The sequence below is a fragment of the Zonotrichia leucophrys genome, chromosome 9, assembly GCF_028769735.1.
Source record: "Zonotrichia leucophrys gambelii isolate GWCS_2022_RI chromosome 9, RI_Zleu_2.0, whole genome shotgun sequence".
NCBI lineage: Eukaryota > Metazoa > Chordata > Aves > Passeriformes > Passerellidae > Zonotrichia > Zonotrichia leucophrys.
The window spans coordinates 21,918,075-21,945,466 of record NC_088179.1 but is presented as its reverse complement, the minus strand read 5'-3'; the positions used below and the strand labels follow the sequence as shown (position 1 = coordinate 21,945,466).

General features: G+C 43.7%; 1 protein-coding gene across 1 annotated transcript in view; it reads left to right on the top strand.

Moving 5' to 3' along the window:
- LOC135451497 (multiple epidermal growth factor-like domains protein 6) overlaps positions 1–27,392 on the top strand; it is a 192,084-nt gene that overhangs the window by 104,101 nt on the left and 60,591 nt on the right. The window contains exons 6-7 of the mRNA XM_064720764.1: positions 17,057–17,179; positions 23,853–23,978. Coding sequence (XP_064576834.1) covers positions 17,057–17,179; positions 23,853–23,978 — 249 coding nt within the window. The remainder of the gene's footprint in view (positions 1–17,056; positions 17,180–23,852; positions 23,979–27,392) is intronic.

Sequence of the window (27,392 nt, the reverse complement as noted above, 5' to 3'; positions counted from 1 at the left end):
TTACTGGAAAGATTGATCGTGTTTTTCAGAAACAAAATAGAGCATCCTTCTGACAAAAGGGAAAGATGTTGGGAAAGAACTGTTGGGTTTTTTAAAATATTTTTTTAGCCATTTGTAGCTGTTTAATGCTAAGGAAGGGAAAGTGGATAAAAATTCACTAACCAACAACTTAGTGAAGAGCACTGCTGTTTTGATCAAGCATTGCTGGGGGTTTGTGAAAAATGTTTTTTGGATACCCAAAGTTCTCATTTCACAGCTTGAATGAGCTGACAAAGCTCAACATCTCCACCTTCTAGGGTGTCAAAGGTGTGTGCAAGACACAAGACTTCATGAATATGCACAACACAACCACATAAAATATGTGGGATAATCTTAAAATAGTTATTGCATCATCTTTGATTAAACCTTCTCATTCTTGAGTGATTCTGTGTGTGGTTGGAGTCACATGGGGCAGGGGATTGGGCAGCACAGACCCATGCTGTGGGGTCTATCCTCATTCCAAAGGCTGTAGGGATATTTCCTGGCTATTTTTAGGGATCTTTCCTGGCTATTTGGGGGTACTTTTGGCAGGATATGTCATTCAGAGTTATGTAGCTTGTAAGGCCTTTCTTCACTTTGGTGAGGGATACTCGTATGGAGAGGCAAGATGTGGTGAGCTGGAGGCCTGTGCATCCCCATAGAAATGCCAGCCAGAGCAGTGACCTGATTAGCCTTTCAAAGCTAATTATCTCCATGTTATTCTGCAGCTTTCACTCTCCAGCCTTCATGCTCAGAACTTCAGTTTGCTTCTCTGACAGAGAAATATTTCCTGGCAGCTCCTGGCGCAGGCATTTCAGATTGTGACAGAAAGCTCCTGCTTCCCTCCCGCTCCTCGTGCGCCTGATGGAAATGAATGATGAGACAGGATTTGGCTTTAAATCACTGCACAAATAATGTGACAAATTAATATTTGACATTTACCAGTGTAGGACTGTCAGGCTGATGCTGTGCCCTGTGCATCCGTGTGCTGTTCCTGGGGCAGCCTGGGCAGGTGGGTTTGCTCAGAAAGGAGTGCCCTGGTCTGAGGAAGGCAGAGGGAATGGGTTTGTGCCTTGTTTGTGGAGCAGAGGCACCACTGTGTCAGGGAGATGGGCTGTGAAATGCAGAGATATCCTCATTTCATGTTTTATTCTGAAGCGAAGCAGCTCTACTCGAGCATCGCGAAATGCAGAAATGGTATTTTCTGAACATAAATACCATTTAAAATGGTATTTTAAATGGTAATTTTAAAGCTCAGTTGTTGGCAGAAGTCCAGATCTGTAAGGGATGCTGAGGCTACAGCTACAAAAGCGCGTTTTCACACATGAATAAGCTGCAGAAGTCAAGTAGAAAAAGGTCGTGACCTTATGTTAACCTTCTTTGGTAAACTGTCATTTCTTATTTATATTATTGTGCTCTCATCTGTCAAGGCAACTGCAGGAACTTAGAGACAAGTGAAGTCCTGTGATTAACTGTTGATGGAAAGGAGCTCCTATTTGCTTGATTGGAGTGATATTGCAATGGCTGTAACCCCATCCCTGGGGGTTTCAGTCAATCCTCGGAGCTCTGGCTGCTTCCCTGACCTTTGCCAGGGGGACTTTGGGAGCAGCTGCCTCCAGAGCCAGAGTGTGACTGTGCCAGGGCCACCTCTGGTTACCCCAAAATGGAGGAGTCACTGGGGTCACTGCTGGAGCCTGCTCCCAGGGCAGGGGGGACTCGTCAAATGCTGTTTGCTGCCTTGGAAGAGTTAATGGTGGGCTAAAGCAATACTGAGGGACATGTCTGAGAGCAAGAAGGTGTTTATTAATAAGGTGACAGCATTTATTAAGTCAGTAAGGTCTGAAACACAACTTACTCTTGTCAAAATTCTGGTTTTGTTGCAGAGAACAAATGCTAATTCTGCATTTGGGCTGCTTTCCCTGCCCAACAAATCAATGTACAGGTGTCTGCCATGTCCTGTGATAAAAAACTGAGGCACATAGCCTCATGCACTTGAAGGGAAATGCCAAAGCATTTTTAATTATATTTATCTAATTTTTATTAGAATAGAAGACTAAAAGAAATTAGTCTACTGGAAGGATTCAGGATGCTTTTGCATGATCTTAACTCTAACAGTTGCATTTGATTCAGCACACATTGTTGGCAGGCCACGACTCTGAGGTACTTATTGCCAGGAACACTTCAGCAGAAGGAGAACAAGGAGAATATATTTTACAAATATCAAAAAGTACCAGTTCTTATTCCAGATGCAGCAAGTGCCAGACCAGCTGAACTCAAATCTTACAGCACTCAAGTGAAGGCACACCCAGGTGAGGTGAAGCCACCCAACCCTCTTCATCTTCCTCTATTTCAAGACCTTGTCTTGGGACAAGGAAATAAATCCAGTTGCAGGAATTGTGTCACAATTATCTAATTATCTGTAAATTAATTACTCTGTCCACCTAATGTCTGTATCTTAAAGGGAGGGGAATGGACAACTCCACCTCATCACCTCACCTGGGTGAACCATCTTGATAACTGAGGCATTTCAGTTATTTCAGTATTGGAATTTTGCAGCAATTTTGAAAAGAAGAGAAAAAGAATAGGCAAAAGAAAAAGGCTTGTGAGAGGAGAGAAGGTAAAACCTAATTTCTGATTTTTCCAAACCTGTTTTTAGTGCCTCTCATGTATCCTGGGATTCCAGCTTGGGTTTTTAGAGCTAAGTCAGATAATTTCAAGTATTTATGTTTCAAAGTATAAAAAGCTCACAGTAATCTGCCAAGGGGGGGTGAAGAGTAAATATTTTCTTCTCCATTAGTTTGTACATCCAGAATGCTGGTAAATGTCTTATATTTGAAGCAAATTCAACAAGAAGCAATATCTGTTTTTACATGTAAGTATTATGATTGCTCCTACCTGTCAAATAATTATTTTTAGTCATGAGTAAAAAGCTTAATAACTGCTTTTGATTTCAGATCCCAGTTGGAAATTTAAAAAAAAAATAGGGTTCCCCTACTTGTCTTACAGAGGGAACTGAATTAAGTAAGATTAGGGATTAATTGTGCATTATAAACACTGTTTGGCATTGTGCACTCAAGAGTATTTTCAGTGTATTTCAGAGCATATTCAGTGTATTTCTGGAGACTGCTGGATTTAGGCAGGAGGACTGTGTGATTTTTGTGCATGGCTGCGGAGAAGCTCCGGGCAGAAACTGCTGGAGATGTTCTACATTTGCAAACTTGATGGGGAATCTAATTTTATTTCCACTCCCGAGTCATTCTTTTGGAATTCTCAATTTCAGGCGTTTCTCTGAGCAGGAGTGATGGCTGGGGGTTGTTCCTCTGACCTCCCTCGTGCTCTCCCATGCTGTGTTGGATCCAGCTGGGATCAATCGCTGCGTGGAGCTGCTACACTCTCCCAGGCAAATTGTGTCATCTGTCTGCATTTGTCTATTCCTGGTAGTTCTACAGCAAAAAAAGCCTTCCAAATAAGTAGTAAAAATGACAACATAGCCGTAGTAAGGGTAACACTGACTTCAGCTTATTGGACTTTTTAAATGGATTACCTGAGTGCTGATTCTTGGCAAGCCTGAGCAGGCAGGGGCTCGAGCTGAATTTCTGGGGCTCATTCCAGGATGGCAGTGGCTTGGGCTGTGCAGTCCCCTTGCTTTCTGTGAGCCCTCCCCAGCAAAAATCACAGCTACACAAACCTTCTCAATCTTATAAAAACACATTGAATACTAAACTCGGCAAATCCCAGCATTTTGTGTCCGTTTCTCTTCAGCCAGGGAAGGGACATATTGCTCGGGCCAGAGCAGACACTTCCCACCTGGCTCAGAGTATTTCTGTGTCAGTCTGGGCTGAGAAGAGCATCTGATGCTCTGATAATTGATTTATCGTTGATTTTGTACTTTTGAATTTTTTATTTTCAAATTTTTATTTTTTTAATTTTTGAATTTTTAATATTTTTTTATTTTTATTTTTGAAATTTTTAAATTGCCCTGCTTTAGTTTCTCCCCAGTTCCTGCTTGGCTGCTGCTGAAGGCTCCCTGCTCCTCCCTCACGCACCGAACAAAGGCGGCTGCGAGCTGAACCCCCAGATTCTCACATCTGCCATCCCTCGGGGTGCACAGGCTCACAGTTATGACAGCTCCCTCCAAAGTGAGTGCTGCCACTGCAGGCTGGGCTCGTTTATCCTGGATGTGTGTTTTCATCCCCGGGAGCTGAGAACAGGCTGAGTCAGTTTGCAGTCACTTTGTATGCAGAAGTTTTATGCGCACCAGTTGGGTCAAGGGTGTTGTTGTCCTGATCCAAGTCTACAAAGCAATGGTTGAAGGAGTCCTACCCAAAAGCCCTTGATTTTTGGGGAGGACTGGGACCACTTATATTTCAATCCTTATATTTCAAGGATTCCATGATTATTTCCAGATAATCTTGGCAAATCTCTTTTTCTCCACGGCGCTTGTTTTTTGGTGCCTAGATTTTTGCCTTTGAACGCTTAATTCAGCTGCCACGTTTTAATAACAGCCTTCTGCATAAACAAGCCGTGGAACTGGCAGTTTAATTTTCAGGTTATGTCAGACTACAGGGTTAGTACACTGTTAGAACACTACCTAACACAGGGTTAGGTGTAGTGCAGCTTGTCACCGTGTCACACATTCCCTGCAGCTCAGCTTGTGCCGTGTTCCAAGGCAGCAGCGTCTCTTAAAAAGCACAGCGTTGCTCGTACCACAGGGAAAGCTGGCACCTTTTCCCTTTGCATTCCAGTTATCAGATGAATTATTGATCGCTGATCTGAAGGGGAAGGCTTGTTTCTGGGTGTCACAGCAGCAGCACAGGCAGAGCCCCATCTCCACGGCGTTTCCCATATGGCGCACGCGGCTCCCTGTGCGTCACAGCTGATTATAGACCCGGCACAGGGATTGCTTCCCCAGCCTTCCAGCTACCTTGTCTTCCTCCAGCTCCACCAGCTGGGAGAAAATATGGAGCAGGAACTTCAACTTGCCATTATCCTTGGGAAGGAATGTCCTTCAGGTTGTGGGATGTGCAGGGACAGCGGCTGTCACCCTCTCCATGGTTCCTCCCTGAGTTTTGCACAACAAAGTTGGGCATGGGCAAAAAAAACTGCCCTGGAGAGTTTTCTTTGTCCAAACCACTTGATGCATAAAGCTGTATTGATCAGCTTTCGATAGTGAAAACATCCAAAGTTCAGAAGTACTGCAGTGTTTGTCATATTACTCAGGGACTCAATGCTTTTAATTAACGGGGGAGCTATGAATAGTGAGATGGAAAGCATTATAGAGCCAAATGAAAAGGCTGTTATTGTCCGGATGAAAGATAATATTTGGAAATAATGTGACAAAAAATGATAGACTGGAGTACAAATATGTTTTGAGATATTTCTAGGGCTCTGATTAGTTTATATTAGGTAGTTTTTTGCATGTATGACTACATCTGAAAGGCAGGTTATAGAGAATGTTAACATTCCACAGGGCTGATTGACAATAATTAGTTTATTTTGAAGGAAAGGAAAGAAGCAGGGTATTGTTGGAGCTGACTAATGTGAATTAAAAGCCAGGTAATCTTTTCTGCAATTACAGAGATACAATGATTGCTGTTATCAGAGAAGAAAATCCACTCGTACTTTTAAGAATCATTGTGTAGGAAGAGCTTTGCAAGCCTGAAATTGAAGCTCTGGTCATGGTCTCCAAAATTACACTTAGTAGTAATTTTATGCAGAAGCAAGACTTCTGAATACTTAAATTATAGCTTGTTTGTAGCAAGGTATTTACCAGCAAATACAGGCATCTTATAAACAGCACATGAGTCATCTTGGTGCTCATTTCGAGCACATCGAAAATGCAAATTGCAGCTGAATTATTCTTGTGTGGAGAGGCAAGGCTTAGAAAAACCTTAAATTCGTACTTTAAATGGAAATTGTGAGTGGAAAAATGTGCACATTTGCCTTTCAGAGGAGGGTATTGTGCAGAGTGGCTACAGATTTTTCTGTAGCTTTGCCTACAGGCTGTGTAAACAAGAACTGACGGCAGGTACAGGGATGGGAAAGAGCAGAGCCCCTGAGTGGTGTTTGTGTTCCTCTTTGGGAGCATTTCATACTGTTCTTCACCTGGACACCTCATAGGACTCCCTTTTTTTTCCTTTCTTTTTTATTATTGAAATGCCTGTGGATTTTATGAGCCATCTGATACAACCTTAAAAAGCTTTAAAACAATTTGTGATAAAAATCTAAAGCAAACAGAAACTCTGTTCAAAGCCTTGGCCCAAAGGAAGCGATCCAGACACGACTGTCAGCGAGATAGCAACTGCTGGGAGAGCTACACTGCGTTATTAAAAGATCAGTAGTTTGATCAACATCATATTGGATTACTCCAACTTCAATTACAGGAGTACCTGAGGGCTTTAGCTGGGATATATTAGAAGAACAACTTGAAGTGAACCTGCTGTTGTTGCACGCCAGCTCTGTGAAAGGCCCACCTGAGAACCCTGAGAACAGCTCCTGTCCCAAAAGGGGTTCAGTGTCAGCCAAGGAGTTCAAAAACAACAGTAATAAAAATGGAGCAATCAAGTGGTTAATTCGATGCGAATTTTAATCTCAGGAAGAGGAAGAAAAAAGGAAGTAAAATAAATTCTGCTGTGCCTGGTGACATTATTGATACAAAGACAGGGTGAGAGAGTTGGGGTGGCTCAGCCTGGAGATGAGAAGTGTCTGGGGAGAACTCAGAGCCCCTTCCAATGCTTGAAGGGGCTCCAAGAGAGCTGGAGAGGGACTTTGAGCAAAAGCACGGAGTGATAAGAGAGAGGGAAATGGCTTCAAACTGACAGAAGGTGGATTTTGATCAGATACTGAGAAGAAATTCTTCCCTGTGAGGATTGTGAGGCACTTGCACAGGTTTCCCAGAGAATTTGTGGAATATCTGGAAGAGTTCAAGGTGCCAGGCTGGACAGGGCTTGGAGCAACCTGGGCTCATGGAATGTGTCCCTGTCCATGGCAGGGGAATTAGAACTGGTTGATCTTCAACCATTCTGTGATTGATGATTAGGATCCAGCTCTGGGAGTTGGCATGGATAGGTTTGGATGTGTTCACGTCACTTCTCTCTTCTCCTTCTAGAACCTCTGCAGATTCACAGGTGATTTATATCACAAAGGAAGCAGAGCTGGAAAACCTGTGTAAAACGCTGTCCTTTGCTCCCTGGCAGTTTATCTCAGATTGTCCTGGAGCTGGGATGGCTCCCATGGGGGATCAGTGCTTTGGTGGCACCTGGAGAGGCACCGCATGAGCTGATGGCTGTAGAGCAGTGCCAGAGCCAGCTGTGGCACAGGGACAGGAGCTCGTGCTCTGTCTCAGCTTCAGAGGGGCAGAGGGGGAGCTTGGAGGCTGAATGGTGCCTGTGCCCTCCCTGTCACAAACCACATCTGTATTTCAGCCAGCACAGCACATGTGCTGTAAGCTGGAAACACAGGATTATGAAGGTGCTTGCATGATTATCATTTTCTTGTGCATGTTTTACCTGCTGTGTGTGGAAAACACATTTCTCTGCATTCTGCCGTGGCAGAGGCACGGAGCTCAGCAAGTGTGCATTAATATTGCTGCTAGCAAAATCCAGGTGTTCTCATCACATCAGGCGTTTCTCTTTTTATTCCAGGACTACTCTTGCAAGCTGCCACGTCCTGCCGAGAGGAGATGCTGATGGCCCAGCACAGAAACCTCCTTAACACAGCTCAGAGCTGAGTCCACACAAGGAGCTTGGGCTGTATCATGCTGTCACTTATTAAGTGCAGCTCCTTACAGAGATCCTCTCCTCCTTTGCCACCCTCCCGCCTCACAGCAGGGCCCAACTGGGTTGTGCTGAGGAGCTGTATTTAAAAATTGATAGACCCATAACAAACATTCTCTCTGCTGTTCCGCCCCACATCAGAAAACCTTGAAGGAGTGTTGCGATAGCTGCTGATACTGGTGATCTCAGTCTTTCTGCTAAGCAGAAATCACCTGAAATTTTGATATTTGGCTTTAAAACATTCCCTTCCAACTTCCCTCTTTCCAGCCAGTACATTTACCTCTTTTCTACTGGAAGCAGTAATATTAATGAAGCTGGTTTTTTGGTTTTCTTTTTTTTAGGAGCCTAAGTTACCCTTTTCTCTGGTTTGTCATTCTTCAGCTTGTACTCCCTTGTTATTTCATGTGGTCATTCACTTATCCTGGCACAGCTCTTCACTGAGAGTTTGTGTCCATCTGTGTGGGTTTCATTTTGATGGGAGTTGGAGTCGTCAAGGGGGTGCAGTTGCCAAAATATCTATTAGTCTAACCCCACTGAGGGGGCTGGTAACCCCATCACTCTTCCTTTTTGGCTTTGCTTTGCTGAGATGCTGTGTGCTACACCAAGATCCCAAAAAAGACCATTCTTCTTCTGTTTTAAATACTTTGAGTGGAGAAAAACATACAGAACTGCTTAGTGAAAAGATGGAAAAATGTATTTCTGCACGGCTGTGTGAAAACATCACAGTGTTGTCTGAGGTCTGGCCGTGAAATTGTCATGTTCCTTGCTTTAATTCTATAGCCTGGTTTTCCTGCAAATTGTCTGGTTTCAATAATTGCTTAAAGTGTGTGTGTGTGTGTATATATATATATATATATATGTCTCTGTCTGTATATTTAATGAAGAATTCCTTGAAACTCTAATTAGGGCTGCTTGACTCCAAAGCAGTTTACATATCACAGGCTTACACAGCTATCAAACAGATGCTTCTCCTTTTTTTTTCATTCAGCTGACATTTTCATTTTCTCTGCATATTTTGAGCACTGAGCAGTGATGTGTTTTGACTCCTGAGGCTACAGATGATATCAAAATGAGGATTAGAAATGAAGCTTTACCTGTCAATTAAGTTGTTAAGCTTGTCCTCCACAGTGTCTACACTTTGAAATGGCCTGTTTATTGAATTTGAAATAGTTTTCATTCTTGACTTTGTTTAAATTGAATGGACAGTTCTAATTATAATCTTCAGGGTTTTCATCTGCAGCATATGGTTTGCATTTAGAGCTGTGGATGAGGGGCTCTTGGATGTTTATTGAGCTAAACCACTGTTAAATATCTCGTGAGAGAGTGGCATGTCAGGCATGGAGAGTAAGCAGAAATGGGCAGCACAAATATTGGCCAATTTTCTCTTTTCTCATCACTCTGTGCAGGAGATCTCTGTCCTGGGGGACAGCTGGGAAATGAACTGTGGTGGCAGGGTCCAGGCACTGGGGGCAACAAGTCACAAATTTAAGTGGTTGTCTGGTGCCAGTCTTAGCTTGAGAGGAATATTGAAGGGGAAAGGGAAAGGGAAAGGGAAAGGGAAAGGGAAAGAAGGAAAGGAAAGGAAGAAAGGAAAGGAAAGGAAAGGAAAGGAAAGGAAAGGAGAGAAGAGTAACGAAAGGAGTAAGGAAAGGAAGCTTTGCCTTACCAAGTTCAAATTCAATGAATTCAAATTACCAGGATCTGTGCCAGGTCAATGTTGTTCTTTCCAGTCACCTGTGGCCTCCACTAACAGGGTTGTGTGATATCTCATGACAATTTAATTATCTCTTTACTCCCCAGTAAGGCCAGTGACAGACCAGGAAATGAAATCCAGGTCTCAGACTTGATGGGGTGGATTGCAGTACTCACAGAAGTCTTCTCCCCAAAATCAGTTTGTGGGGCAGCTCCTGCCACTCCTGCTCCATGGATCTGTCAAAAATACCTTCGAGATGCCTCTGTCCTTTTCCCTTGAAAACAGGCATCAGGAGATGCATCTCCTTTCAGATCTGGACATAAATATTTATTACCTAACACAAGGTCCCATTGATGACTCTGCTGTTCAACGTTTCACAGCACTGTGATTTCCATCTTTTGGTGTTTCCTGTGTAGAGAGAGAGAGAAACCAGAAGGAGAGAAGGGAAACCTGGCCCAGGCACAGCTGGAAGTCCTTAAAACCACCTGGGAAAGCACATGAGGTGTAGGACAAGGTACCAGCTACAGGGTAGAAGATGCCTCTCCATGATGGACCAAATCTCCAGGGGGAGACTGTCAGACAAAGATGCTGTGGTGGTCTAATGCCATTATTTACATTCCCCATTTTCAGGAGCAGGTAAATAATCAGATCACCTTTCTTTGCCTGCAAAACGAGTGCTGTTAGAAGTTGCTTTGTCCTTAATCCTGGGTGAAGAAATGTGGTAGAAAACTGGCTGCTGCAACAAGGGTGCTCCTCCATTGGGAAACCAGTTTGCAGGGGCTAAACTGGGTGAGTAATCATTACCCTTGCCTTTTAACCAGCTCCTTTTGGCTTGCTGGAGCCGTGCCATGAGTCAGTCCTGTTGGAGCAGCCTTGCCTGGGACACCTGGCAGTGAGGAACCTGCAGCAGTCGGGGCTGACCCGGCTGGCTCAGACAAGGGATGCTCATCTCATCCATGGCAGGGCCAGCAAAGGGCAGAGCAAATAGCTGAGGAGCAAAAATAAAAGCACTAACAGTTCCAAATGACCCAGCTGGCTCTGCAGGAGCACATTTATCTATGCTGAAAGCTGTTTCGTGGAGGTGTTTTAACACCAGGTTCTAGGAAACCACTCAAAGGAGCTTGTGGAGTATTTGTGGTGTTTTGTGGAGCATTAAAAAAAAGCTCCAGACCAGGAGTTTTGCAGTTTAAAACTTCCCAGCCACCCAAAACTGCTTTTCTCAATCTTTGCTGCTCAGTTTGGTTCAATGAAAAAGAAATAAGTTTTTTATTAATATGAACTGGAGTTTTTTTTGTTTTAATTTTAGGCTTTGTTTTGGACCAGACTTCAAACTTGTATTTTCCTTCCTAGAGTCAATACCAATGTAAAACTTCTTTCATTGTGGAAAAGATGGCCAAATATTTTTCTAGCAACAGGAATTTCAAACTCTGAAAATCATTTTTCTGTTACTAAAAGGGGAGAGATCCTTTTCAAAACTTCTGCTCCCAGAGCAAATTATGTCATGCTTTGTGAGGGAATTCACACTGGTTTTCAAATTTTAGACATTTCTGAGCTGGAGACTTGAGCAGTTCTGTGATTTAAAGGAAGCTATGAGTTGAATCTGTTATAAATTTACCTATATATATATATATAGGTAATTTTATAAATATTTATGTAAATTTTTATATATAATTTTATATATGTATATATGTATTTGCAACAATAACAGGGGCTTATTTTAAGTTTTACTTTATAGAATAATTTCTGACTTTTGTGATCAGCTTAAGAATGTCTGGGAACCAAGCCTGTTTCCCTTCTTTCCCATGAGTACATAAATTATTTAACTGAAAAACACACTAAATAATGTGTAAAATCCTCCATGTAATTAGTGGGGAAAGACCATATGATATTTTCACTTCGTAACTTTTGTGAGGTTTAAACACCCTGTGGAATATAGAGAAGAGAGTAGTAACAGTGTAGTTACAAATAACAGAAGGCAAAGCACTGTCATGCATCTTTGTTGATTTAAAATATCACGTTCAATAGCAAACAATCAGAGTTTTCTTATCAGATGTATGAAATGATCTGCAGCTGAAGAGTCTGGGGGCAATGGAGGGTTGAGCCAGATTGTTGGAACTTATTTCCAAATCTGTGTTGGAGTTGAACAGTTTATCCACTTGTGATAATTTTAAATAGAGACTCTTAAGGTTTCTTGTTGTGGTACTTTACTTAAGATCCAATCTTCCCTCTTTCTCTGTCACCATCATTCCTGACTGAGCCTCACAATATTTTGTGGGGACCAGTGACCCACAGAGCTCCCTGGGTACAGAGAGGTCAAACCCTGATTTTAGTGAATTTTAGTTAATTTTAAGTGATTTTTAAAACCTTGATTTTAGTGAATATTTTGTGGGGACCCGTGACCCACAGAGCTCCCTGGGTACAGAGGGGTCAAACCCTGATTTTAGTGAATTTTAAGATAATGCTGCAAAAACTAGACCATGTTTCTTCTTTCTGGTCTGGATTTTTAAAGTAAATAATCATTGTAATTATTTTTAATTATAATCTGACTTTAAAACCATCAGCATAAACCATTCTCTGAGTAAATCCAAGTAGGGGTTTGTGTTTCCCTGCTTCTGCTGGTCTCATCCTTTCTGCAGCAGGCTGGGGGATTGTGGTGGCTGGAAAGAGGAAATGTTTGTGTGTCATTCATTCCTGTTTCATGTAGTATTTCTTAGGAATTTAATAGAAAGGGTGCAGTGAAAGTTCTTTGGGCCAGATCCACAGATGCTCTGTTTGGGTCCCTGTGTGCAGGTACCAGCAAGGAATGGGTTCTCACATCAGCCCCCAGCTGGCCAGAAATCTTTCCATCCATATGGAAAAACACCATATTCTGGTGTTTGTGGGTGGGTGATGCTCACAGCTGTTTGATCTCTGCCTCTCTGTCTTGTTCTCTGGTTGATAAAGGGAAGAGATTTTGCCGAAAACTAATTAATTATTAAATAAAATCTTGGAATCATATGACCACTGAGGTTGGAAAAGACCTTCAAGATCCAGTCCAGCAGTCAGCCCAGCACCACCAGTGTGTTCACCCTTAAACCATGTCCAGAGATGGTGGCATTTCCATCACTGCCCCAGCAGCCTGTTCCAATGCTTTATGACCCCTTCCAGGACAAAATTGTTCCTCATATCTGCTCTAAATGGTGAGGTTGGTCCTGCCCAGTTCTGGTTTCTTTCTCCATCAGTGCCTGGGTGCTAGGAAAAGGAAGTTTTTTGTCTGCTTATCACTCAGAAAACACTGACTCTGAACAGTTCTCAATCTGTAAATTTCAATAGTCAAAGGAGGGAAAGCCTGTTCGTTTGTCACTCTTAAAAAATGCCCCTGGCTGGGGGAAGCTCCTTGAGAGGCAAACCTTGCTGTAACTCTGTGTCACATGCAGCTTTTGGAAGTGTCCATCCCTGGGGATACCTTTGGCACATCATCTCTCCTCCATCCAGGATTCTCAAAATGGAGGCTTGTTATTGTGTTTTTCTTTCTTTTTGGAGTTCAGTTCTGTATCTTGTTTGCATTTCTTAGTGGTCTTAAAAAGCAAAGCTTTCTGTTAGTAGAGAATTGATTTCTGGCAGGATCTTGCTTTCTTTCTTCCTTTGTAAAAACCATGATTGCAGGTTCACTAATTATCCGTGTTTATTACTGCTCTCTGTGTATTTTTGAGGAGCTGATTGATCATAGCTGTTCCTGAGCATTTTAATAATGATATGAAAAATGCTGCTAATGTGACAATCCTGAATTCCAAACTAACAGTCACTCAGCTCTGCACTGAAACTGGTTTTGGGCAGGTCAAATGGACTTTTAATGTGATTAATCAAGTCAATTAGGGACCAACCATCTTGATGATAAGCAGCGCCCTCAGTCAGGGGTGTGGAGGATTTCACAACCTGGCACTCCACCTGTGGGATCTGCCCTTGGAAAGGGAAAGGAGCTGGCAGTGGCTTGGGCATTTGTACATCACATCCTCTTCTGTTGTGTTTGGAACTTGAGGCGTTGGGATGCAGGAAGGGTCAGTCCAAGTGCACAGCCCTCAGGAGCATGAGGAGCTAAAAAAGATGTGGTTAAAATATTTTAAAATATCTTGGGAACACACAGGCTTTGGTTTGTTTGACTGTTAGGTAATTCCTGATGAAAGGTGAACAAACAAGGACACAAGAAGGTACCTTCAGTGGGGAACCCCCCTGTAAAGCATCTCTGCAATGTTCTGAAGGTGAGAAGGGGAATATCCACACACCACCTCTGCTGTGTTCACCCAGCAGTGTAATCTCCTTGGCAAGACAGCCTGGGGACAGCACACAGCTCTCATTTTCCTTCTTGTCCCCAGGAATTGCTCTCCCTCTGTCTTGTGGGGATGCAGCTGCTTTCATCACAGCCTGGCTTGTGATAAGCAAGCCATAAGTGGTTTGAAATTCAGGTTATTCAGATAAGCATCCTAGGTTGTAACTATAGAAATTCGAGCAGGAAGGTGTTTCAGTTTGATCTGCACTGGAAACTAATCCAAATTTAATCACAGATGCAGATACAATCTTCCATAATCCTGTGATGGTCTAGAATTGAAATGGAAGGGCTTTATATTTCAAGAATGCTTTTAAATATTTTTTTATACATCTGCTATTCTAGAATAATTTCATCTTTCTGTAGGCAAGTAGAAAAAATATATCCACTTGTGTACCTACAAAAGCAGAAGCTGTTGTTTTGCTGCTACGTGTCCTTTACTAGTACAGCAATTAAAATGTGAGAGTCCAAATAGTTTAGACATTTAAAACTTCCAAATGCAGTTCAGGCATTTAGATCAGTGTCTGCTTTGCAGACTGCTCCCCAGACAAAATAATTAGGGAATTTTTCTGCTGTATCTGGGGGCGAAGCTGTTTCCTGGCCTTGAGATGGAGGAGACGTGGAAAGGCGACTGCGCCTTGCATTTCTCTTGATTTTATCTGCTGGATGTGAAGGAATCTTTCAGCATATAATCCTTAAAATATTGATCTTGCAGAGGAAGTCTGGGGCTGGAAGGGATCATCTGTCACCAGATTTGCTGTTGATGTGGCGTCGTGGAGCTGCATTTTCAGCTCCTGCTCTCGCCTCCTCTTGCTGCAGGGAGGCTCAGGCTGGGCTGGGTCTTGCTCATGGGCACAAGTGGTTGAGGATCTTTTATTTTGCATTGAATTGTGCTGCCTTTCAGCAATATCACTGCTCTGGGATGTGCCAGCATGAGGGAAGTGCTGCTCAGGGAAGAGCTGCTGCTGGGTGCAGAGCTGCCCCATAAACCAAGCCACTCCTCTAAATCTCCAAATGGAGACTAACAAATATCACTAACTCCCAGCTCGTTTTTATTAGCTGGACTATTTTTTCTCCTTTGTAAGTGCCAATATCCGAACTTAAAACTGTGTTTGGTATATGAGAGAAATTCTCCAGCTGATCGTAGCCTATAAAATTAAAATACTGAAGCTCCCAGTGTTTGGGTTTATTGAGGTATAAATACTGGAATGTGGTGTACTATGTGGTTCAGCTGCTTCCTTGTTCTATTTTTCTGAGACTATTTGCTTATTTTATTTCTCTGACACTCCATACAAAGGGTTTCCTGGGTCTGATTTCGTCCTGGCATTTTTCAGCAGTCTGGTTCTTAGCGGTATGGAATTAAACAAGGTGAATAACATTTTCTGTTTACTGTTTACATTTTAAAAGGCAAGATTTCTGGTTCAAAAAAAGCATATTCCAGATGTCTCCAGGCAAAAGGACATGTATGTAGTATACAGTCTAATAAAACAACAAATACAGCAGAAGGATCAAAAAGTGGTGCATGTTAGCAAATGGTCTGAATTTAAACACCAGTCAACACCAGGACTTCATTTTAGGTGAGGGAAATTCACATGTGAAGTATTAAAATTGAACTTCATGAATGCATTTCCTCAGGAGAGGGATGTTGTGCATTTCCAAGTCTTCTTTAAAGCTTCCTCTTTCAGTTAATTGTGATTAGATTTTCTAAAATGGAATAAACATAAAAGCATTAAAAAAATATGTAAACCATGAAAGTTAAATGCAAAACAGATATAACCAGAGCAAAGATATGAAAGCCAGACCCCTTGTTCCTCAAGAGCAATATGGGGGGGGGAAATTCCTTCATTCCCCCACAGGAGCAGTTGTGGACTTGCCTCCCATTAGATAATTTCAGAACATGATCTGAAGAGCAATTAAATCAGCAGGAGGCTGCAGTGTTGAAAGGGGGGGTTTTTCAGAGATGTCTGTTGCAGGAGGGAGGCTTGACTTGGGGAAGAAAATATCTTTGGCATTTGGATAATTTGGGACAAGAATCGCCCCTGGGGGAGATGGTGGGAGGTGGAGCTGCTGTCCCTGGGGACTGCAAAGGAAAGGAGAGACAAAATCTAGGCAAATATCTGCCAGGTGGATTTTTTTCAGGGAATGGACTAATTGACCCTTATTTCCAACGACCCCATGTTGATTTTTAAGGTAATGGTGTCAACATGTCAATCAAATGCTATTTACAGAAGCCCAGCGTTGCTGAAGAGGTGCAGAAACTGCTTATGTGGTACTTCTGGAAATTCAGTTTTTTATGATTCTGTCTTAGACCTTCACCTGTTTACTTAAACTCTTCTTGATCTTTGTCCATCATTGTCCATCATTTTCAGCTGGAACTTTGCAGCAGCGTTCTCAAGCTGGTTTAATGCTTGTTTGCCTCTTCATTTGACCGAATGTAATCCTCTAAAATCCCCTGAAATATGGAATGATGCCTGCTTAGCTTTGGAAAAGGTATCAGCAGGAGCTCACGTCATTTTTCTGGGAGGTTGTCTGAGAAGGTGCTGTGGAAAGTTTAGGTGAGCACAAGGAAGAACAGGACACAATGTTTTCCCCCTTCCCTGGAAGTGTCCAAGCCCAGGCTGGATGAAGCTTGGAGCAACCTGGGATAGTGGGAAATGTCCCTGAACATGGCCAGGGTTGGAATGAGAGGAGCTTTAGGGTCCCATCCAGCCCAAACCATTCTGTGATTCTATGCTTGTATGGCAAGGGACACAGAAAATGCAGCACAAATTCCTCACTCTTCTAAAGTTTTCTCTTTAAGCTCTCTGTGCTATCCACGGTTGAAAATGTAATGGTGATGGAGAATGTGTCTGTTGTCCATTCAGGTCAGTTTTACCTGCTTGTACCCCCAAGAACAATAGGATTTAAAGCCTGATGCAGAAGGAAATGTTCATAGAGCAAGTTTTTATAAAAGCCAAAGGTTTGACCAGCAGTTCCTACTGGCTCAGATGTGTTATCTAACCCTAATTCTTCCCTTATATTTTTCTCAGCCATGTCACAAATCACTCTAATTAACCAGGACTTCAGAAGCAGAGACTACAGAGGCAGTGCCTGCAGGAACTTGGAAAAACACCATAAAATTCCACTTTTCAAATTCCCCTTTTCTCTGCTGCCAAAACGAAGTAAACAACAACCCAGCCCAAGCTCCCTGCGTTTTGGATGAGCCCTGCAGGAGAACCAGGGTCTCTTGCAATCCTCCCTCACCGTGTCCCTCCCTTCCTTCTGCAGATGTGGACGAGTGTGAGGTGCTGAACGGGGGCTGCCAGCAGGGCTGTGCCAACACCCAGGGCTCCTTCCAGTGCCAGTGCCAGCCGGGGTTCCGGCTCCACGCCGACGGCCGCACCTGCCTCGGTAAGGAACATCTCATCCTCCCAACATCTGGCTTTTCTCTAACTGCAAAGCCTTCTGACTCTCCAATCTGAGCTTTCACTAAATATTATAACCCATTCTGGTTCAAGCAGCTTGTGAGGGTTCAGGTATTGTCAAAATTACTCTTTATTTTGTTTAGTTTTTGGGGTTTTTTTTGTTAAAAGAACCCCCCTTTCAACACTGCAGCTCCACACCGACGGCCGCACCTGCCTCGGTAAGGAACCCTCTCATCCTCCCAACATCTGGGTTTTGTCTAACTGCAAAGCCTTCTGACTCTCCATTCTGAGTTCTCACTAAATATCGTTACCCACTCTGGTTCAAGGAGCCTGTGAGGATTCAGGTATTGCCAAAATTACACTTTATTTGGTTTTTTGTTGAAAGAACCCCCCTTTCAACACTGCAGCTCCACGCCGACGGCCGCACCTGCCTCGGTAAGGAACCCTCTCATCCTCCAACTCTGGCTTTTCTCTGACTGCAAAATCTTCTAGACTCTCCAATCTGAGTTTTCACTAAATATATTACCCACTCTGGTTCAAGCAGCCTGTGAGGATAAAGGTATTGCCAAAATTACTCTTTATTTTGTTTCATTTTTTGGGTTTTTGATGGTGTCTCATGTTGGCGAAAATTGTTTTGCAGGAGGCATTGAAGAGCTTAGGGTGTCTTCATTTGAAATGGCATTTTTTAAATTCTGAATGCTTTTTCTTTATGGCACATCCCAGCACTGCCCTGAGACTTGGTGAGTTTAGAGGTTGTGTCCAGGGTAAATGATTGTGATTTACAGGGTGGAGTCACCCCGTGTGTGCTCGTGTCCATGAGAGCACCATGGAGCTCAGCCATGATGCATTGCCTGTTTATGTGGAGAGAATTGCAAAAACAAACTCTGTGTTTCTTAGGCTGGACTCTAAAGCCTGAAACAAGGCACACCTGAGTTAATTCTGCTTGTTGTTAAAAACAATAATATGAAATACACAGTTCTTGTATCGTGTTTAAATCAGTACAAAAGTCAAATTTTTGCATTCTGCAGAAAGGATTAAAATGTTCTTTCATCTGAGAAGAAGAAAAGGGCACCTTTTGTTTAAATTTTTAAGCCTGATTTGAGGTAATATGGGAAGAACAGTCAAGTGCAGGCAGACTACATCTGCAGAATAAGTTCTCACAGTTTGGGCATTGCCTCAGTTCCTGCACAAAGTCCCTTGGTTGTGCTTAACTTCAGCCAGAGATGTCATCAGTCATTGCTGGAATTATCACAGCAATACATTCCCTGATGCAGCCAGGACACAGGAGGTACCAGTGCTCCTGTGGGTACCAGTGCAGTGGGAATAATGGATTTTTTTTTATTTTAAAACTTACCCTTTTAGGTTTTTTGGGTTTATCACATACAGAGACTTTCAGTGTTTGGTAATTAACTGCAATTAAATATGTGATGAAGTCTCAGTCTTTTCTTGATTATCTTAGTTGGTGAAGGACTGGACGGGGAAACACTATAGTGAGAGGGGAAAAAATAATGTAAAAACAGAGTGGTTCATCATTAACTAGAAGCAATTTGGTTTTCTGTGAATTTAAAGAGAAATTAATCTCAATCAGATCAGATCTGACCAGGGAAGATCCAGAAGTGAAAGTTTTGAGCTGCATTGCTTCCTCTGAATAGTCTCATTTGTGGTGGAGAGGGATTTTTATATGAAAAGGAGACTAAAGGGACTTTGGAGGGAAAAAAGAAAGAGAACTGTGTGATAAAGGCAAAAAGTAGATGTTAATGGCAATTAAATGAATTTACATGTGTAATATGTAAAATTTTCTGTGGACACAAAATAATTAGGTTTTCTCTTGCCTCACATAATCAGCAAGCTCAGTTTAGCTTTGTCCAAGCTGTGAACAATACCAGAGAACAAGTTTTCATTTTGTAAATGTAAATATTCTCAAGAAGTTATTCGAAGTACTTCGTCCAGTGACCAGCTTTGTTTGCAATGTCTCAGAAACTATCAAGGAGAAACAAAAATAAATCCTGAGATGGGAGGCAGGATTTTGAGAGAGCTCTGCAATCATAATAATGGATGTACAAGATACTGAGGGAGGATATTGAGCCCTGTTCCAGCTGTTTAGACAAGACACCAAAACAAATGGATATAATAAGCTCTCATGCATTGGAGAACAAGACAGTTACTAATTGATGAGGACAGGGAGAAGCATTCCATATAAATCAGGAGTGCCTGGGATCAGGGTCTGGGCTATAGCTGCTTGCTGGGGATGGAGGGTTTGCCCCTTGTGCAGCACCAGGCTGTACATTCAGCTTTCATCACTCATCTGATGAGCAGCAAACCACTAATGCCCCTCTCCTCTGACCCAGTGCAGCTCAGCAGAACACCCAGCATCTCAAACAGGCTTGGATTAGCACTGCTATTTATTCCATGGGTACTTCAGAGGATGTAAGGATCTCTCCTGCATGCTGAGAAAGAAAAGGGACCCCATTCTGGCACTGAGCTGTTTATGGAAGGTGATTATCTCAGCTGCAGAAATAAGAAACAAGAGTCCCTCCAGACAGGCTTTTCAGAGGAGCCCAGCCCAGATTGCTGTTAGGTTCATTCTTTCCACGTCCTGCTTTTCTTTTTTGGCAACCCTGTGTTTGTGGGAACAAAAGTGCCAAAATCATTTGAGGGGAAGCAGATTTTGCCGCCTGGATGGCTTGGAAATCTCCCATACATAAGGAAGTGGATCTATCATCTTAAAAGATATTCAGCCTGCATCTGAGGACTCAAAAACCTGGGATGAGATACTTCCTCATGTGATCATGGAATATTACTGAGCTGCTGTCCAAGTTTTGCAGTAAATCTGCCCTCCTGCCACCTCAGCACAGGGTGTTTGGGATCCTGACTTGTTGCTGGTGGCCCATCCCTCCTCTGCCAGTATGAGCCTTAAAATACGTGGGGAGAGGAAATGTGCTTTTGCCATTCTTCCTGCTCTCATTGGAAATTTCTGCTCATACTCTAAGGCAGAGAACTCCACTCATACTCTGCTCAGACCCAAAAATCTCCAGAGTGGGTTGCCTTATCCAGTGATGACCAGTGTGTGAGAATAAACTATTTAATTCCTGAATCCTTTGATGTTACCCAGTACTTCATGCCATGATAAAATCCCATCTCTTTCAATGCTCCTTTTCTTCCTTCAGCTTTTTGGTCCTACAAATTTTGCTCAGCATTGAATTAATTTATAAACACACGTGCCAGACCAAATATTCACTGCAACCCTGTCCAAGTTTTTTGTTTGCTTTGTTTGTAGTGCCTTGATTATGTTAATGCTATGAGTTTGACTTCGCTGGAGTTTAACCAGCTGGTATCTGAAAGGCTGAAACTCAGAAAGAACATGTTTATTGTGGTATCAGGCTGTGGGTTTGGACTGTTGTAGATTCATTGTCTTCAGTGGAATTTATTCCTGTTTGAACTCCTAGAAGTGGAAACAGGGCACAGCCATTAGACCCTGATTCATCTCTGGTGCCAGCTGTTACCTTTGATGTCTGCTTTATGTAGAGAAGCTGTTGAGATGCAGGTTTTTTATGGAGATTTTAGCACACTAAGGCTCTTCTATATTGAGAAAGTAACAAAGAAAACGTCTCTACTACTCTATAATCTGTGTTTTCCAATGTAAATGTAAGCCCTGCATGTCTGAAGTTACATTTCTTGTCACTGGCAAGGTTGGATTTAAGGTTATGTGAAACACAGGTTGGAAGAGATTGCATGTTCTAACCCCATGGTTGCTACGCATATGTCTAACTATGGCTTCAGAGCCAGCTCTTTGTAAAAATATCACCTTTATTATAAATAATGGGTGGAGAATGTGTATTTCTTAACTGTTATCAGATCAGGGGGCTACAAGAGAGCTGGAGAGGGAGTTTTTACAAGGACATATTGTGACAGACAAGGAAGGAAGGCTTTGAATTGTCAGAAAGCAGGGTTAGACTGGATATTAGGAAGGAATTGTTCCCTGTGAGGGTGAGGGTGGCACAGAGCAGCTGTGGCTGCCCCTGGATCCATGGAAGTGTCCAAGGCCAGGCTGGAACAAGCTGGGACAGTGGGAGTGTCCTGCCCGTGGCAGGGGGTGGAATGAGATGATCATTAGGATGAACCCAAACCATTCTGTGATCCTTGTTTTTCCCACCTACTGTCTCCCACCACTGGCCCCCTTCCCAGATACCCCCTCCCTCTCTTGGCATCACCTGGCATCATCCCTAGCCTGTCTGGAGTCCACATCAGGGCTGGGTTCCTACCAAATTCCGAGAGTAAATCTTTGAAAAATGAATGTCAGGCCCTATTTCTGCCTGTGCAGGTGCCCATCCCTCCAGCCACAGCCCCTTGGTGACAGCTGGAGCCATATCCAGGAGATGCCAAGTCTCTCTGTGCTCAGAGAGGCGCTGCTGGTGCCTGGCAGCCACCAGCACAACCCTGTCCTGTCCCTGGGGGCTCTTCTCCTTCAGTCTGGCACCTCCTCTCAGGGATCCAGCCTGGTGACAAACCTGCCCTGGCAGCTGGCACAGCCACACACCAAACTGGGGCTCGTGGGGTTCTCACCTGTCCCCTCCCACCTTCAGAGCCTCCCAAACCCTCACCATGGCAGGTTGCTGTTATCTCCCATCGCAGCCAGATTGGCTCCTGCCCAGAAACTGAGGGAGAAAACGGCACTTTGAAAAGCCAACATGTATATTCTGTCACTTGGATTTAAGATGTTTTTCGTCTCCTGAAATATTTTCATCTTATTTGAATATTCTTGCTGAAAAACAGGTTTTTGGATGCGAATGTGCAGGGAGCTGGGAGCCCAGAGTGTGTGGGGTGTGCTGCTTTCAGGGCCTGTCTGTGGCAGGGCAGGAGGCTCCTGGGCACAGGTGGGGATCAGAAGCCAGGGTCAGGTTTCTGGGCACTGAGGTGCCTCCTGCTGTATGTGCAGCCAGGAGAATGTAAAAATTTGCTTTTCTTTTCACCTTTGTAACACATACTTGACTGCACAAACTCAGTGTTTGCTAATTGGTTGCATAGGGTGAAACGAATCCTGTAGTGGGTTTTGTAGCTAACATTTACTAATGTCTGTTACAGATGCATGAGGAAATACAAATATTGCTAAAATTAATATTAAAAAAATAAATATCAAAGCTCTTCGCTGACTTCATTGGGTTCAGAGTTTGGTGCAGCCCATGATGGACCAAGTAATCTTTCCAGCTGCCCATAGAGAACACAGAATCCCAGAATGGTTTGGGTTGCAAGGGACCTTAAAACTCATCCAGCCCCACCCCTTCCCACACTTTCCACTACCCCAAATTGTTCCAATCCCCATCCAGACTGGCCTTGGACACTTCCAGGGATCCAGGGGCAGCCACAGCTTCTCTGGGCAACCTGTGCCAGGGCCTGCCCACCCTCAGAGTCAAGAATTTCTTCCTAATATCTCATTTAAATCTCTCCATACTACATCCCTGCTGTGGAAATCTCGATACAGCCACACACACACACACACACACACCCATCAGCACAGCACAATAGCAGAGTCAAACCATCACTCTTATTTTTACATACAGCCTGTGAATAGGTGTGGGTGTGTGTTAACATGTTTTGTCAGGAGGAGAAATGTTTCTCCAGAGGCCAGGGATATGTGTTGAACAAAAAAGAATATTAATTTGCTGGGGTGAAAGAAGCAGCATCTTTAAAGATGTACAGAGGACCCTCTGTTCCTGTGGTTTGCTGTGTGACTCTGTTCTGCAGGGCTTGTGGCTTCTGTTATTTGAATTTTTTTTATTTATGAGGCTGAGGAAATCAGCCTGAACAACAATTACTATTTTTAATCAATGAAAGCAAGGAATAGAAAAATATAATCAATGGGCAAGTGCCAGCAGGGCTGTTCTTTTCTCCCCTCCTTGCCTCGGTGGATTGGCAGCGCTTTGGTGCTGTCAGATCAAAGGGTGCTGTGCTTCAGTCAGCATTACAGCCCTCAGATCTCACCTGCCTCTCCCTGGAATCAGGATTTCACTGCTGTGGGGCTGTGTCAGCAGGCTCTGTGAATCAGGGTTTCACTGGGGTGGGACAGTGTGTCAGCCCAGCTCTGTGAATTGGGATTTCACTGGTGTAGGACAGTGTCAGGCTCTGTGAATCAGGGTTTCACTGGTGTGGGACACTGTATCAGCCAGGCTCTGTGAATCAGGATTTCACTGGTGTGGGACAGTGTCAGGCTCTGTGAATCAGGATTTCACTGGTGTGGGGCTGTGTCAGCAGGCTCTGTGAATCAGGATTTCACTGGTGTGGGGCTGTGCCAGCAGGCTCTGTGAATCAGGATTTCACTGGGGTGGGACAGTGTGTCAGCCCAGCTCTGTGAATTGGGATTTCACTGGTGTGGGACAGTGTCAGGCTCTGTGAATCAGGATTTCACTGGTGTGGGACAGTGTCAGGCTCTGTGAATCAGGATTTCACTGGTGTGGGGCTGTGTCAGCAGGCTCTGTGAATCAGGATTTCACTGGTGTGGGTTGCTGTCAGCCAGGCTCTGTAAGCACAAGGGAGGGTACAGGAGCATTTCTGAAAGCTGCTCAGCAAGGTTTGCCTGCTTCTGCTGTCATTTATGTATTTAAAATAGGAAATAAGTCCCCGGGTTGTTGATTTGCTTTCCTTCCCTGCTTCCTTGGCTCCAGCTGTCAATTCCTGCAGCATTAACAACGGGGGCTGCGAGCAGGACTGTGTTCAGCTCAGTGAGGACCACTACAAGTGCCAGTGCCAGCCAGGCTACCAGCTGAAGGCAGATGCCAAATCCTGTGAAGGTGAGTCCTCTGTTGAAGACATGCAGTAAAGGCAATTTAACAGACCCCAGGATGGTGTTTTGGGTCACTGTGTTCATTCCTATTTCCAAAAGCAGCTTTGGGAATTGCTTAATGACAGACTTTTAAATATAACACGTGTTTGAGGTGTGAAGCTCACTTTGAATCACAGCTTTGAACAAGATTTTGGCCTCCTAGATCCCTGGCTGCTCCTTGCACAATGATGGTGATGACATAGGTTAGGAACTTAATGTGATTTAATTCTAACATTTTATTGCTCATCAAGTTGCATATAGAGTTGGCCTGCATTACATGTTTTATTCTACAAAAAAGTCTTCTCTTTATCTCCTTTTGGCTTATCACAGGCTGATTCATTCATCCTGCCCTTCAGGTTTCTAAGCAGCCTCTCAAGCAGAACAGCAATGCTACCTTTGGGTTTGATTGTTGCTTTTCTTTTCTTGTATATCTTAACATATTCATCAGTTTTGAAGGCAACCCCCCCATTCCCCAACACAAGCACACACACACACACCCTTGAACATGCCAGAGAAAGATAAGGCCAAATTTATGGATTTATTGAGCTGAAATTCCTGTCACAAAACCGTTTCCATATGGCTCCTCTTCTGCTCGGAGATTTTGCACGCTGTGGATGAAGTGTAAGTAAATCCTGCTGTTCAGATGGCTCCCAGCTCCTGCTGGGTGCAGAGAACCCTTCCCCTTCGGTTTGGTTCCCCCCAAATCCTGCCCCAAATAGGGGCTGCACCCCAGGGAGCACCCACAGCCTGCTGGCCTCTCTGTCTCTCATGAGGTGGCCACATTTTTTCCCTAAGATTATCACAGAGCCAGAAAAGGGGAGATTTGGGGAGAACGGGGTGTCACAGAGCTTCCTCTGCTGGTCTCCATCCCTTTTCCAAACATCTCGAGATGTGTTTGGCCAGCTGGCTGTGCAGAGCCTGCACAGGGCTGTGGGGTGGGATTATGGACTGGTGGGACTGTGGTTGGGTCAGAGGGGTCTGAGTGATGCCAGGTGGGGTTGGAATTCTCCTGGAGTGCTCACAGCACAGTTCAAGCTCCCATGGACCATTTCCATGCTCTGTCTCAACTGGGACCCCTAAAAGGGGAGGTTTTGCCACCACTGTTCACCCTCTCACATGGTGGGGCTGAAGAGAGTCACCCACTCACCAAAGGCAGTGTTTTGTCACCAGCCTGTGGATACTGAACACTAGAGAGGGGCAGGGTCAGCCTTGTCTGCAGGTGGGCACCCATTACCTGGTTACCCCAGGGTGTTCGAACCAAAATGAATCACTTCAGCCCTCCCCAGGAGAGCAGCTCTGCCTGGGGGAAGGAGGATCTGCCTTGTAAGCAGAGCTCAGCTTGCAAAATGAAGACTGAGTAGGATGCTTTTCCCTCCCATAAATACCTGAGTGAATGAATGCCTGGGAGAGAAAAGTGCTAGGTAAGGCCATGGACAAGATTTTTACAGGAACAAATGAGGGTGAAGTGGTCATGAATGCATTTGGGTTGTCAGTTCAGAGATATTTTAAGTAGATGAGGTGAGTCTGGATGTTTTTTTATTTTCCACCCAAAGCTTGGCTGCTGGAGTGATGGTTTGGATGGAGAAACCACAGTGTGATGAGAGTGTTTGCCACAGCAGGTGTAGGTGCTGTGCAGGTGTGGATTCATCCCTGTGGACTTTTGGGAGTTAATACTGCACCCACAGTCCTGCAAAGCCTTGGAGAAACACTCAAGCCTGGCAGTTTTTCTCTTTATCCCTTTATATTTTTTCCAGTGTGAAGTCATGGTTGCTGTGAACAAGAAAATTTATTTTATAAAGCCCAAATCTCTTTTCTTTAGGTGCTCTAGAGGTTGTGGCAGACAGGATGGGAGACCCTGTTCTTTACAGCCCTGTCTGCCCCATCCCTGGCAGTGTCCAAGGCCAGGCTGGATGGAGCTTGGAGCATTCTGGGATAGTGGAAGGTGTCCCTGCCCATGGCAGAGGGTGGAGCTGGATGAACTTTAAGGTCCCTTCCAACCCAAACCATTTTGGGATTCTGTGTCCTGAGGCACCTGGGAAATGAAACCATGCCAGTAAATTTTTCACCATAGTGTTTAACAGCTTGGAGTAGAGATTTGTAGGATGGAGTCTGTTATCTACTAAAGTTATTAAATGAACCAGTAAGAGGCAAATGTGTGAAAAAAGAACACTAATGAGTTATTTTTGGCTTTTCCTGAAACCTGCTTCTAACAGGAACATATCACTGCAAAGCAAGTCAATCACTGATTGCCTCATGTCCTGAAGATCTTTCCTTTACAAACTTACCTCATCCAAGGACTTCCAAGGCTGCTACCTTTATTTGAATTACTATGTTTTACTAACATCCACTGTGTAATTTGTTGTTTGCCTGTTGTCATGTCACAGAGCATTACAAGCTTTACTCCGTGCTGTAATCATTCTCAAATTAAAGCTTTAGCTGCTCTGAAAACCTTCATAATATGCAGGTTTAACAGATGCTGTTTGATAGTGATTTCATTTAATTTACCCAAATAGAAAAGGAATCGGCAAATAACTCAATATTTCATATCAGCAAGGAGCGAGTTCTTGCTTGGAGCTAAATCCTTTGTAGACCGCAAATTGTCGAGCTGCAGAGCCAAGTTGTCAGCCTTGGAAGTGTCATGCACGATGAAGTGCTGCTGTTCCTTGGAAACCTATTTGCAACCTATCGTGTCAGAAGTCCAATTTCAGTTCTACATCCCTAACCGTGCTTTTATTTTATTTTTTTTAGTTGGTTTTTTTTTGTTTAATACTGTCAAGTCAAACTCAGCCCTGCAGACTGGAACGGTTTGTGCGTTGTGTGTTCCTGAAATGGCAGGAGGTGACATGAGGCAGTTTGAGGATGTTCTGTGGCTGCTTCCTCTTTTACCAAATGGTGGCAAAAAATACCACTTGGCTGTACAGAAAAGGGACAAAAAAGTGCCCTGTCCCATATTTAGTTAAATCCACGTGAAGAAGAGGATTTTCTCTCCTGTTCCCTCCTTCTGTGTAGCCCATGGAAGAGCAAAGCAGCCAGGTCAGAGCAAAACTCCTTCAGCCCTTCCCAGGGCTCCTCAAACCCTGACTCCAGTGGTGTTGAACTGATGGTGACTTTCCTCTAGGGCTCTGAGAGAAGTTGGCTTTTACAGAGCAGGGCAAGTGAGAAATATTGCTCATCTGTCTCAAATCAGACAGTAATTAGTGAAATGCTAAAGCTGAATCAGAGCTGGAATTGTAGGGAAACAAGTATAACTTCCAGAAATTTTATTCAAACAGAACTGTAGAGGACACATTTTCAAGGTGCCCTCCAAATTTGCCTGTGGAATGTTATTCACCAGAATTTTGGTGTAATGGGTGCTCCAAAGCAAAACCTCAGCCTGGTGCAG